At 35.8% G+C, this 14,986-nt stretch overlaps 1 protein-coding gene across 2 annotated transcripts in view; it reads left to right on the forward strand.

The window, feature by feature from the left end:
* The first annotated feature begins 4,513 nt into the window (after window positions 1-4,513).
* Window positions 4,514-14,986, forward strand: part of LOC128161570 (NACHT and WD repeat domain-containing protein 2-like) — a 35,737-nt gene continuing 25,264 nt past the window's right edge. The window contains exons 1-15 of one of the 2 annotated variants that reach the window (XM_052824880.1): window positions 4,514-4,690; window positions 5,051-5,439; window positions 5,767-5,969; window positions 7,755-7,870; window positions 8,042-8,253; window positions 8,465-8,590; window positions 8,756-8,881; window positions 9,086-9,300; window positions 10,162-10,304; window positions 10,803-10,905; window positions 11,229-11,447; window positions 12,446-12,773; window positions 12,978-13,130; window positions 13,522-13,671; window positions 14,059-14,272. In XM_052824880.1, coding sequence (XP_052680840.1) covers window positions 4,629-4,690; window positions 5,051-5,439; window positions 5,767-5,969; window positions 7,755-7,870; window positions 8,042-8,253; window positions 8,465-8,590; window positions 8,756-8,881; window positions 9,086-9,300; window positions 10,162-10,304; window positions 10,803-10,905; window positions 11,229-11,447; window positions 12,446-12,773; window positions 12,978-13,130; window positions 13,522-13,671; window positions 14,059-14,272 — 2,759 coding nt within the window. In that variant the 5' untranslated portion in view covers window positions 4,514-4,628. Of the gene's footprint in view, window positions 4,691-5,050; window positions 5,450-5,766; window positions 5,970-7,754; window positions 7,871-8,041; window positions 8,254-8,464; window positions 8,591-8,755; window positions 8,882-9,085; window positions 9,301-10,161; window positions 10,305-10,802; window positions 10,906-11,228; window positions 11,448-12,445; window positions 12,774-12,977; window positions 13,131-13,521; window positions 13,672-14,058; window positions 14,273-14,986 lie in introns of those variants that run through there. The other variant, XM_052824881.1, reaches the window with a different exon arrangement.

Below are 14,986 nucleotides of genomic sequence, written 5' to 3' on the forward strand. Positions count from 1 at the left end.
CAAACATTCAGCAAAAAGAGTACATAGATTTTATCTCAGATCCAGTCGCTGCACTCTGTTACTTCAAGCTTTCCGGGACCTCACCGGTGCATCATTTGTTTCACCAACAAACAAGATATTTAAAACTTCATAAGTCCCGGTGATGACGTCATTATTGTACACCTGGCTGTCTTTACACCTTGAGTACCTGGGTACTTTGGAGCCTGATTCGTGCCGTGTAGACATTTAGACCCGGCCTCGTCCTTGTCAATGAATGTTTCACACACTTTACCCAACCCCTTGATCAATTAGTAGCCTCTCAAAACGACAGCAAATTTATTTCAAGTTTTACAATCACAAATTATATTATAAAAACTTGAATTCAATTACCCAGCTTATTTGATACGAAACAGAAGATGTAGCCTTTGTAATTCAAGGATGGAAAGATAAAAGGTTACGTAACAATTTCAATGCGACAAGGCCTACCATTTACAAGACACTGACAATTGAAAATTAAATGTTACCTAATACCCGATGATTTGCATTTTCATTAATTTCAAGTTTTTTTTAATTAATCGGTGCGTTTGGATTTGCACTGCAATTTAACCTCAATCTTCACGCGATTTTTTGAAGATTGTGTAACCATAATAATTATTTTATCGGAATGAAAATTACGAACGAATAATAATCTGTACACGGAGATACGATCGCCAACCCTATAATCGTCTTTATAAGCTTCAAACAATTATTTTATAATTGGAGTAAAATTACTTAATTTTACCTTACTTTATTTAAATTTCTTTTGATTATTTAAAATTTACTATTAAGATCAAATGATATGCTTTAATTTACTGAGAGAGAGAGAGAGAGAGAGAGAGAGAGAGAGAGAGAGAGAGAGAGAGAGTGTGTGTGTGTGTGTGTGTGTGTAATGCAATATACATGTAGATCCACCATGCACCGAAGTCAGTAAAAGTATACTAAGTAGTACATGTACAGGGAAGACTGTATGGCAAGTTACCTGTACTTTAGTCTCCATTGGATGTGACCCCAATTAGTACCGTGGACCCTCCCACCCCTGTTTATTTCCCGTGCTGGGTACCCACTAATTGGCTGTCGTATCGAGTGAAGAAAACCTGCACGTCGTACGCTGGTTTAATGATGGCCAAAAAATAAGTCATCATGCAAACGGTGTAATGAATATAAAACCCATTACCAAAAATATAAATTCTAGTTCGCTCAACGATATTCCTTTCCACCCTGGTCCGCTCCACCCACCATTATAGCGGGCTTCTACTCTGTTGTAACTAGCGTATTGCTACTGACATAATGGAGTAAACCTCCATTGAACAAACGAACCGGGTCTATTTTATTTGATCTTTTATATTTGAAATCCAACCCAGCTCTCAGACACGGTGTGACCTGAGGGTAACCTCACTGAGTGCAATAAACCACTTCAGAACTAATCATGTTTGGGTAATTGTTGTAAAATATACACTTTCTTGAACTTATTGATATGGGCTGAGCGAGGCAAAACTGTACTCTGAACCCCAAAACCATACCCACACACAAAACCAATGACTGTACCCACGCAGGGGTATTAATTTATAATTTGCTGGACACCGAGGGAGACAGATTTAAGTTGTTTTCAACTTTTTCCTACCTCTTGGTCTCATTTACAGTTATTTATGTTTGTAAAATTTAAGTCACGACCTTAAAGGAAAGTTGGATGCAACGGTCCAGAAATCTAACTTCCTGTAACCGGCCTTGGTTTCAGACAATTGTAGCTGGAAGAAATGAAAAAAAGAAAAAAGAAAAAACAACAAACAAAGGTGTTCAAAATGGCCTGAAAAAAAAATGTTTATATGTACCATCATTAAATTGAAATGAACAAGAATGAATTAAATTATTTGTAACTCTTCAAAGGGTTTATTAACCCTATTCTTTAAAGTGATAGCCATGGTTTTAGGAAATTTTTTGAAATCGCAATATGATATGCACTGATCACCGTGTTGCTTCAGACAGTTTTAATTGGATTGTGTGTGTGTGTGTGTGTGTGTGTGTGTGTGTGTGTGTGTTGGGGGGTTCCCTCCAAAATTGACCACTTGTACAATGTACGTATATTTTCATATGAGAAGAGACACAACTCTTGTTATGTCTCGTAGTGTTATTAGCCGAATCTGTTTTATAAATGTTGTGAAGTAACATAGATATTTTAGAAAAATTTAATTCAAAATGTTTGAAATTCGTAAAACATGTTAAAAAGTCTTGTTCCCCAAGCTTTATGGTTTATGGTGGAATTGGGGCATTAAAGTACCATTACCACTACTTAATTTTCTTGAAGTAATGCATTACATTACCATTACATGAGTAAGAAATGCATTTCTATTACCATATGAAAAAAGTAAAGCTGAATAAAGAGTATGTGCGAATTTTTCAAATATATAACACTCTCAAACATTTTTACAAGTTCACTTTCACTATCAGGTATAAAATTTAATGACTAATTCAATATGAAGATTACTGTTGCACTTTATGATCATCAAAGTTTAAACGTTTTCATCTTTAAAGTGCATCCTGTCGGTTTGAAAATCTTTCTAGCTATATTGAATATACCTTTTACAGGAGCAGTAGAAGCTTGGACTGAAAGATTGTTTGGCAATCTTTATCTTTGGATATATTTAGTGTTCAGGCAAGTATGAATAGAAAAACACATAATTCTTGTATTTCCTCGCACTCCAGACTAATGTACTTACAGAGACAGTACAGCTGAAAACATGCATATGTGTGAATAACTTCAGATGTATCTATTGTATCGTTAGGAAATAAGAAATAACGTTGATTGTAATAGTTGAAATACATAAAACCCCTTTCATAATTTATATATAAATTAACGTAATTACGAGCTTCCTGAAATTCAAGGGTCGTACATTTGTACCACGTGGACTTTGATTGACAGTAATTGACACGTGCTGAAAACTACACGATCTTCGTCCGAATACGGTCGTTATGCTATACGAGGTAAAAGGGACCCTCGAAACGGAACACATCATCACTTTCTCGAAAATTTATTAATGGTTTACCAATTTGGGTTCATTTTAAAATGAACAGACATAAATATGTCAAATAACCCCGCAAGGGGCCTCATTTACAAAAATGAATTCAGGTTGTAGCAATTTCTATGATAAACACTCAAAATACACACTTACAAAATAAAAATTGTGGTTATTTTAAAAACTTTGAACAATTATTACCTGGGAGAAGTAGAAAAGACATATTTTTATCAACAAACATGTCCAAGAGAATCTTCGCGAGCCCTGCGTGCGTTATGTTTACAGTAATTTACGCATGCGTAATACATGTAGTATAGAAGTCTGAACCCCGTAACACGTTGCGATGTAAATATGTGATAGGTTATACGTAATAATTAATTTTACTGAAATAATTAGATTTATTTCATGGAGAAATTTGTAATTTTCTGAAAGTTTATACATTCATGAGTGGTACAAATATACCGAACCCGATCGGAAATTTTTTTCAAGTCGGTTTTTTGAATGAGTGCAAATAAATCAAATAAATAAGTGAAAAATATATTTTATATCAACTCATATAAAAGGTATCATAACATTTTATTGTACCCGAAACACTTTAAAAAATGGCGAATTATGGGTGCCAAATTTAACTCATGTCATATATAGTTCTTTACTTACTTATAAATTTGAGAATATCAAGAATTCTACCGAAAAAGTTGTCTTTATTTCCCAATAATACTAAAGTATATTAGCTCGTCGCTTTACTTTTATAGTTATGCGTTTTAACTACTTCCGCTTTGCATTGTTTAATATAGTACTTATTATTTATATACAATGCTAAATCTTAAAAAGTAAAAAATAATATTCAATATTTCAATATTCTGTATCATTTTTGGTGTATCATATCATATCATTCTCTTTTGAGAGGGACAGGCATAGCTATAGCGTTCGTCCATTTCTCAAAAGAGAATACATTTTACACATGCATATATGGGAGAATTTAAGGCTGCAGGCACGTAGCAACGGGGGGGGGGGGGGGGGGGGGGCTGGCCCCTTTCTTTTTGTCACAGCAAAGATTGTGCTTACATTTACATTTAAAAAAGTGAATTATCAAGGAGTTGGTACCCCCTTCACTTTTTTTTAGACCAAGTGAAAATTGAAAAGTAAAAACAAGGAAATGAACAATGAAATTGAAGTTATAGGTGTACTACGCTACACCTCCCCCCCCCCCCCCCCCCCGATTTCGGGGAAGTAGCTTTTTTTCAAAAACGATGCTACGTGCCTGAAGGGAAACTTAAAAGAAGGGAAGTCAGCGTATACATTGGTTCTGTTTATGACAACACGTACATCTGATCACAACAAAAAACAGGAATTAAATCTTAGACAAGGTAGTGTCCCAGTAAAGGTGAACTTTAGGATTCTAAAATCAATATCGGTCTGTAGACTTCCATTCAGTATATGATAAGTAGCTCGGCGATGTGCTTGAGAGCGTAAATGATTGACCCGTAACCATAACTAATATAAACAAATATGGCGGCAAAACATCGACATGGTGCAATGTGGAAAACCCGTGCGTTGAAATTTTACATTGACTGAGAAATTAAAGTAAAAACGTTCACCATGTATCGAAAATATCTACAAGAAATTGCCATCAGAGAGAAGCAAATGGGAAACAATTGCAGGTAGGCATAAATTGTTTTCACTTCACTCAGTGCGGCATGTGTGCGTACACAGGTATTGATTTAAAAACGGACTCGCTTTGATGCCTTCTTTTGGCAAAGTGATTGAATTCTGTGGCGGATCTAACATAAGTAAAGATGAATTATCTTACATAAATAATTTAAGTTTCATTTTAATATAATTATCCGCTTTTTGAAAACAAGATACGGTGAATATACATGCGTAAAGTATCTGTTCGTTGCATTATTTTCTATCTTTTAATTGTTCTGGACACAAAGTATATAATTCAATAAATTAAGATTTCCAGTGTTAACAGGTAAAAATCTGACAACATATCTGTTTCTATATTTGCCATTAACCAGTTCATCGGCTTCGACCAGTGGTATGATAACCCGTCACCCCGACCCCCAGTCCTCGGAAAATAGCAGGACACCACCAGAACCTCCGACACCATCAGGGCACCACGCAACAGAGTCCGGAAATCAGAATGCTCAAAACCCAGGCCCAAGTAATTCTACCGGAACCCCAAATCCTGCTCAGGCACTCCCAAAAGAGCTCACGGAGGAACAGAAAAAGACTATGGAGAATCAAAAGCGAGAACTTGAAGCTCTGCTTGAGACCGTTGATCAAACAGAGAAGATGATTTTCATGGCTTTTCCCTTCCAGGAGGCTATTATTCTTGGGAATTTTTACGCCACTTTTCCCAACACAATGAAAACTATCCGTATTTTTACCAGCAGCACGTTCACAGGTAGGCTCAGGTACAGGTACGGTTTAAGGACAGGTGTAACTACATGTACTAGTGTATTCTGCTAGAAATTACAGAAGGTGCACCGATCTATTGATTATTGCACGATTTATCAGATTTCATGTACTATCGAAATTGATTGGTCAATACACATGCGACAAACATTTTATTAAATCATAACTTAAACATAATTATTCCAGGACATTCAAAGATATCAGTGACCATTGACGATGATTTCTTCTTCCATCATTTATGCAATGTTTTATGTTAGGTTGTACATGTAAGAAAGTTTTGAGTTTATAATGAACAACTTTACTTTAAATTCGGCAGATACAAAATATGAAAGAAACTGTTGGATGGAAAAGGCGTATCCCAAAATCAAAGAGCACTGTTTCAAGAAGGGTTACGAATTCCAAGTGGTGGACATGAGATGGGGCATCCGTAACCAAGCAACGGATGATCACATGACAACAGAACTCTGCTTGCATGAACTTCGCGAGTGTCAAAAGCTATCAAAAGGACCCTACTTCATTGTGAGAAAATTTCCCTTCACATCTATTCATACCATTGTAGCTGCATGCTTACATCACAAATTGTGGATTTTAGCTCACCTGAGCTGAAAGCTCAAGTGAGCTTTTCTGATCACATTTTGTCTGGCGTCCGTCTGTCCGAACACTTTTCACATTTTCAACACCTTCTCAAGAACTACTGGGCTAATTTCAACCGAATTTCAATCATCCTTTGGCGAAGGGGATTCAAAGTTGTGAAAATTAAGGGTCACACCCTTTTTCAAGAGGAGATAATTAGAAATTAACGAAAAATTTTGAGGATTTTAAAAAAAATCTTCTACTCAAGAACCATTAAGCCAGGAAAGCTGAAACTTGTGTGGAAGCATCCTCAGGTACTGTGCATTCAAAATTGTGAAAATCATGACCCCGGAGGCAGGGTGTTTAACAAAGGAATATAGAGAGTAAATCTTTAAAAATCTTCTTCTCAGAAACTAATCAACCAGCAAAGCTGAAACTTGTGTGGAAGTATCCTCAGGTAGTGTAGATTCAAAGTTGTGAAAATCATGATCCCCAAGGGTAGGGTGGGGCCACAATGGGGGGGGGGGTCAAAGTTTAACAAAGGAATATAGAGAGTAAATCTTTTTAAAAATCTTCTTCTCAGAAACTAATCAGCCAGGAAAGCTGAAACTTGTGTGGAAGCATCCTCAGGTAGTGTAGATTCAAAGTTGTGAAAAGCATGATCCCCAAGGGTAGGGTGGGGCTACAATGGGGAGTCAAAGTTTAACATAGGAATATATAGAGTAAATCTTTAAAAACCTTCTTCTTAGAAACTAAACAGCCAGGAAAGCTGAAACTTGTGTGGAAGCATCCTCAGGTAATGTAAATTCAAAGTTGTGAAAATCATGACCCCCGGGAAAGGGTGGGGCCACAGTGGGGAGGGGGGGGGGATCGAAGTTTTACATAGAAATATGTAGAGTAAATCTTTAAAAATCTTTTTCTCAGAAACTAATCAGCCAAAAAACTGAAACTTGTGTGAAAGCATCCTGAAGTTTTGTAGATTCAAAGTTGTGAAAATCATTATCCCTGGGGGGTTGGTGGGGCCCCATTTGGGGGGGGGGGGTAAATCTTTCAAAATCTTTTTCTCAGAAACTAATCAGCCAGGAAAGCTGAAAATTGTTTGGAAGCATCCTCAGGTAGTGTAGATTCAAAGTTGTGAAAATAATGACACCCCGGGAATAGGTTGGGGCCACAATGGAAGGGGGTGGGTCAAAGTTTTACATAGGAATATGTAGAGTAAATCTTTAAAAATCTTCTTCTCAGAAACTAATCAGCCAGATGATTCTTTACAGTTGTTAAGACTTTGGCCCCAGGATAATTCTTTGGCCTCACAAGAAGGTTCAGAGTTTGATGTAGGTTTATATCCCATATACAAACAATTGTTATGGTTTGTTTTGATAACTGCAATACTCAACATGTGATATGACTATAAAATCATCCTGTTAGAAAAGGGACCAATGGTTATAAACATAAGAATATATATTCAGGGGGAAAAATGGATTTTATTTATACAGGATCTACATGTATTATAATTGTACATTGTCCAGATAGTTTGTATCATGACTCCATTAAGTTGATTTTATCATACCTATTGTTCCTCAAGTGAGCGATGTGGCCCATGGGCCTCTTGTATTGATTTACGATTAAAATAAAATGAATAAAATCAAATCAAATAAAAAAGTCCCGTGTATCTGAATTCATATTTATATAAACTAAGCGGTCAGTCTTTAATTCTTAAGTTATTTCTTTTAGTCCCTTTTTGCTCACAAGTATGGATACCGTTCTCTTTCTCGGGAAATAAATGGCGAGGAGTTCCGAAAGATCCAGGGTGCAGTTACTAATCAGGCGGACTTGGAACATCTCTTAAGGTATGTTGGATTTACAGAAAACGTTTCATGTTATAGGAAAATCTCGCTTGTTTTATCTCTTAAATTTTCATTATTTGTTAATTAATTGTTATATATATGAAATAAAATAATCATGATTTTTAAGTCCCATGATCTCAAATTCCCTCAGCGTATAAATATTTGTTGTCTTAGATGGTACGAGCTGGACTCAAACGCAGTCCCGGATGTTTTCCTTTTAAAGCCCATCAGTAGAAACATACCGGACTTCCTCTCCAAAGACTTTGAAACCCAGAAAAAGGCGAAATCTGAGTGGTGGACGGAGAGCGAACGACTGATGGAGATCATAGCTACAGGGGCCACCGAGGCACTGGACGAGGACAGCGCCAGAAAGTACAAAATATCGGGTAGGACGCGAGCAAGTTCAACACTGTAAAATCGGATTTTGTTATGTTCTTCCACCAATGGTTATGAATGACTCTTATTATGGGCTATTGTGTGTAAAATTAACGTTAAAACTAATTAAGTTTTGTTTGACATGTGTTAATAATTGTTAGTTTCTTTTAAAAAGCTAAGTTTGTAATTATTTTAAGTCCGAGCTCTGTTGTCTTTTTATAGTAACGGAACTGGAGACGGAAGTTGCACTAAATGAAAACAATGCAGTCAAAAAGAGTTTCTGGTTCCGGAAAGATTTTAAAGATATAGAAAAGCAGAACAACTGCTATACCCTTTCCAGGTATATAGGTAAGTCAAACTTGAAACTCGTATGTTTTGTTTCAACAAAAAAACCCCGATAGTTTATTTTAAAATGTACTACGAACTAACAAGGACATTTTCTGTTTACACGTTGAATTGGAGCACAATTATAACCATGTATTTGTAAATGATGTTTTGTTTAAAAAATATTAGAATGCTTGGGAGACGAGAAGGTATGGCAGAAAGCTCGAGCAATGAACAAGGACCTCAAGGACCGGATGACGAGTAAGCTAAATGCAGACCACGTACACACATACGAACTCAACTGGATGGAAAAAGGTAACGACCATTACTTCTAGGTATTTAAAGAAGAAATGACATACCTCTTTGAATATCTTTTTGCTTTTTAGATGATATTTTGCATAAATATTGAAAAGTATGCGAGTTTTTGATAAGAGTTTTAAAAACCCATACAGTTAATGAATGGAAACAACTAATTTTATGTTTACGAAAAGGACATAAAGTTTATGGTTGACATTTCAGGAATTGATCCGGATTGCAGGGAACACGCTGATTACCTGGAGAAGATAACCACAGACTTCCAGAACCAGATGATCGCGTCCATAGACGAGTCCATAAAGGAGAGGGAAAACGACAAAAAATTGACCTTGAGGCCTGACCATGAAGAGTTCATGGAGCATGCGGTGCTGGTCAAGAAAAAGTGCGATGGCGTCAGGGGACGGGACGACATCGTTAAGGTGGGTCAAGCTGGTCTCACGAAGTGTTGGCATTATATTGTTAAGATGAGTTGAGCACTGATCGGGTCTCATGAAGGGTTTAAATCGTTAAGGTGGGTTAAGCAAGTTTCAAAAAGCCCACATGTTATAAGGTGAATTGAGTAAAAAAAAAAGAGAGAAGCATATACTAAGGCGAACTGAGCAGGTACACAACAAGACTAAAATCACAAATAAACAGATCTCATAAAAGACTTGCATGATTAATTAAGATGAGTTAAACTGGTCTACAAGAGTTCAGGTAGCGAGTAAATGAGTTTGACGTTTGGCTAGGAAGGTGGAAATACTGTAAGGTTTCTTTTGGTTATGATGGTGAAAAAATGACAATTAATAACAAACCGTCAACCATCTCCAAAATCCATAAAACGAAATACAAATTCAAAGCAAAGCAACACCGACCTCCAAAAAGATAGAGGTTCCTTGGATCATTTTAAAAGAATAGGTTTGTTGAAATAACAATAAGAATGTGTATTGGTTGGATAAAGGCTAGAGTTGCGCGTTAAGGGTTTAGATACGGCTAAGGTTACAGCTACAGGAAAAATACGAAGTAAGTTTATAAAAGGGTTAGAGTTAGGCTGAAAAGCAAGGTTTGTAAATTTTGAGTACGTTCAAAGTTTTGAAAAAAGGATACTTACATGTAGGTTTTTTTATATAAATTTTTCACAACAATTTTCATACATTTTTTTAATCACACGTGTTAAATACAATACCTGTATACAGCATTTGATACACATACAAATCATGTTCTCTAGTACATGATCACAATTCAATAACTTAAAGACTAAGAACAAACCACTTTCATTTACAACTTGAATGGATTCACAGAAAATCAAGGATTATGTGTTGGGAGATAGCAAGGAGCCGTTAATTGTACACGGGGAGTCGGGCTGTGGGAAAACCTCCATCATGGCGCTGGCCGCTAGGGAGGCGTTCTCGTGGATTCACGGAAACGGCATGGTCATAATGAGGTGAACTGTACAAATAAAAATTAAAGAGGGCTGTATTTTTTCGTGGCCATTTTTGGACTTCATGTACATATATATTAATCTCACCGTGAAAAAGAACTCTTCATGGATATATAAAAAATTTTCAAATATTAAATTAATGATAATTTATGGCTAAAATATGATTTTATTTAATTCTTTTAGGCAAATCTACTTGATAAGTTTTTGGCCATACATATGATAAATTGGAAAGGGTCAATCATAAATGCAGCTACTCTTTATCCTATAAATAGCTGTTAGCCACTTTTTATTCGTAGAGTTTTGAAATTTTGATGTACAAGTATACGGAAATAGTACAGATCTCGTAGCTCTGTGGGAGAATTCGGGTTGACATGCCTTGAACAACCCGGAAAATCTACTGAGCGACAAATCATTTGTTTAAAGTATGGCTAAAATATATAACTGAGAGCATTTTTTACTTGATGTTGAATTGTGACATCCAATAACAATCCATTTTGACAGGTTTTTGGGATCGACACAGGATAGTTCAAACGTCGTGTCCCTCCTTCAGTCCATCAACTCCCAGATAGAGAAATATTTTAAGTTAAGGGCTGTCAAATCTCAGGTATTTCTTCACCGAATTCATACCTTTCTAGCTTAAAGCTTGTTTACAGATCAGCTAACACCAGATTGTATAATTCACAATTTCATATCATCGATTATTATATTATAGTTAATTAATTTTTTTGGTCTTCATTCTTCCGACATTTTGAAATAGGTTTTTTTGGTGTTTTTTTTTTTGGGGGGGGGGGGGTTGGGTTTGGGGCAGGTTAAAAGCTAAATCTAGGACTGGAATAAAAGTAACATTTTGCTGTCAAGACATTTGAATGTTAAAATCGAATGAAAAAAGCTTTGTTATATTATTCGTTCAACTTGGAATTTTTGTAGGATTTAAAACAGCTGATCAAAACGTTTAAAACGTATTTACGTTTCTTCGTCCTGAGGAGGAAAACGATTGTGATATTCATAGATTCTATAGATCAGCTCGATAAATCTCATAATGGCCGCCTTGTGTCGTCATGGATACCGAACAATCTGCTGAAGGCCGCCAAAATCATCATATCCACCATTGATCATCCCGACTTTGGAGTATTTCCTGACATCAAAGTAAGACCATTTGAATTGAAATAAAAACAATATAAATAGATACTTAGTTATTGCAATATGATACCATATCTGTTCTTATTTTTAAAATCTGCTTTGTTTTCTTTTGTTACTGTTTAGATATAATAATGGCTCAATAATATTTTTTTAAATAAATAAATGATTTCTTAATAAATTATAAACAAAATGTGTAATATTTTTATATATTCCAACATACTCAAACTAAAATAACTTTTTATATTTATAATTGACTGAATAGTGATACATAAATTATAAAATGTCATATAACAATTTCTCACTGTTACATTCTGTGTTTCCTTTTCTGATTTCGATGGTGTATATATAATATATAAATTGTATCACAATAATTATTTCATACAAATGAAGCTTAAAATGGTTTTTTTTCTATCCTTCAGTTAGGAATAAGGAACATTCTTTGATTATTTTGAGGTAATAATTTCGGTCGGGGCGTCAAATCCAATATAGCCCGAAGGGCTTTACGATAGATTTGACCACGCCCCGACCTAAATTATCACCTCATAATATTCAAAGAATGATTCCTTATTACTTATATTAATATTAATTCCAATTTGTTCACTATAAAACATCTATATTTTGAAACCTCTATTTTTCATGCAGCACATGCTATGTATTTCTACGCAGCGCAGCCAATACCGTTTTCGGTTATCCTACAAGACACGCGCGCCCATTTTGTGTCACTCATCTTAAAATATGAAGTTATTTGGCTGTTGGGTTCAAAATCGATTCGTAATGTTATCACATAGTACAGACAAAAACAGTTCAAAAATGTATATTCAAACTGTAAATACAAAATCGTATCGTAGTGATATCACAGAAAGGGACACTGAAAAATGTAAATATTTATTGTTCAGAGTAACAAATTGATTGAATTAAAAATTACACAACGTTTTCGGTCCAGTTAGGCCCTCAGTGTTTCCCTTTAAACTACATTAAAACATAAACATAAAAAAATGTTTCAGAGTTTTGTGTCGGAGGATAACTTCATTTCTGTGCCCCTTCTGACGCCGGAGAATCGGATAGACGTCCTTGATCATTGGTTCCAAATAAACAACCGGAAACTGACGGACGAACAGCGGTCCTACGTACTGAGCATGTTCGAGAAGTGCTCCTTACCGCTTTACATCAAACTCTGCTTTCGCAAGGCGGTCACGTGGACCTCGTTTCGTCCAATAGAAGAGTGTCAACTGGAAGACACGATTCGTGGATGCATAGACAAGCTGTTCAGGTCTCTTGAAAACAAACATGGAGAGTTATTCGTCGCCAGAGCTCTAGGATACGTTACAGTTGGTAACGAAAATGACGATATCACTTTTATTAAATCCTATAAAACTAAAACTTTACAAGTAAATGGTACCACTTTGACCAACGCTAACACTTAGATCAACTGTAGATAACGCTTACCTAAAAAATATAATAAAAAGCAAGTTCTTTTATGATTTGTCATCAATTTAATGTTCATGTGATTTTCAGTCTATTTATTTTTATTTCAAGCGAAACATGGTTTGTCAGAGTTTGAACTGGAGGACATACTTTCTTGTGATGATGACGTATTAAATGACGTGTATCAATTCTGGACCCCGCCCATTAGACGACTTCCGCCTCTCTTGATCGTGCGCCTGCGTCACGACTTAAACCGATATCTTGGTACAAGCTTGTTCACGTCCCAAGCCTTTTTTAAATAGTGTAAAATGCATGATTTTTAAGGCTCGCTCGCATTTAAAAGCTTACCACATTTATTTGTTGTTTCGAAAACGAACCAACACAAACAAATAATATGTAAGTGATAAATAGAAATTGTGTATCTTTTCAAGATATGTTGTTTTTGTACTTCTTGTGGGAAATTGTTTGCTCCGATTATATAAAACAAAACGTCGTTTATATTTCATTTAAATAGAAACAATTTCCCCCTCAATGACGCATCTATAGAATTCGAACCTCAACCTCATAATTAAATAATGGACAAAATGTGTTTTAAAAGTGGAAGCTAGCGCACTTTGTTTTTGTTGTAATTTTCCTTTTTACGGACGGTTTTCAGTCAACCGGGGGGACTCCGGTGTACAGATCATGGGCTGGTACCACCGTCAGTTCTGGGAGGCGGCCCAGGACCGCTACACCAAGGACAAGGACACCTGCCAGAGGCTCCACGCGGGGATTGCCGACTACTTCATGGGCAGGTGGTCCGGAGGTCAGAAAAACAACTATTATTTTTTTAAATCATCATTTTGTGGATGCACATATGCTGTTAAAATGACTGTGTATTTTTCAATGTCCGTTGACATCAATTTTCGCGGATTTAGAATATGCGTATATATTGACAAATCATTTTGTCAATGAAAATGATCGTGCATATATAACTAGGATTAATCGATTAATATTTTTTTCTGCTGAAATAAAATGAAATTAAAAGCAACTAAAAATAATGAAACCTCAGTATAGCAAATTCCTGAATTCATACTAAATGCAAATTTAAATCCTAAAAGAAAATGAAAAATTTGATACTATAAAAATTATCAAACTAAGACATTCCAAGGAAAATGTGTCATAGTTTAAGGTTTTTTCCCATCGTTTGCAGACGTTCCAAAGCCATACAAGGATAAACATGGCGAATCGGAAGCCATTCGTTATGTGGCCAGCCAGCCAATACAACTGGGTAACCAAATGAACGAACGGAAACTGAAGAGCCTACCGTACCATCTGGCCATGTCTGGCAATCTGCCAGACCTCAAGAAGGAGTGCCTCCTTAACTTCGACTTCCTCATCCATAACCTTCTCTGTCTTCATACGCAGTAAGATTTCTCAGGACTGCTCTTTATACATCTATAGTCACGGCATAGAAAATCCCTTGCAAACTCTCTCAAGTTCTTATTTCAACAATCCAGTGGTTGTATAGACCAATCCACACTTTACAAAAGTTATGTCCCTTGGTCGCAATCTTTTGGGAAAACCCATAGATTTCTAACAGTAGCCTTTGTAGTTAAAGGTTTATAACTTTGTTAGTTGACATTAAAAACCCATGTCCGTTCTGTATTTTGATTGCCCCAAGATTGGGCAACACACATGTTGATTTCAAAATATTTCATCACAAGACGCCCAAATGCTTGTTTGCATAAAGAAGGAAATAGTTGGTTTTTCCCTTTTGACCTTTGGATTGGACCATTTTAGCTTGAAAGTTACTTAAACAATATTACATTGGAAAAGTCTATTTTGTATATGATCATTATGTGATGTACATGTAAAAATACATATTGAACTGTTGTAAAAATACATATTGATATATGCAATTCCGATCGAGGATTTATCATTTGGATTATGATTTAAGTTTGCACCAGATTTTTAGCTTTGTTGTCCCATATACAAGTATTTTAAAAGGTAAAAATGTGCCATGGTATCAACTGAATGTTAACTGAAAGGTCTAGAAAGGTGTCTAAATGGTAGAGCTACATGTATACCATTCAGTCAGATTTCAGCTGAATGACAGAGACTTATCTTGCCCTAACATT

Source organism: Crassostrea angulata, chromosome 8, assembly GCF_025612915.1.
Source record: "Crassostrea angulata isolate pt1a10 chromosome 8, ASM2561291v2, whole genome shotgun sequence".
Classification (NCBI taxonomy): domain Eukaryota; kingdom Metazoa; phylum Mollusca; class Bivalvia; order Ostreida; family Ostreidae; genus Magallana; species Magallana angulata.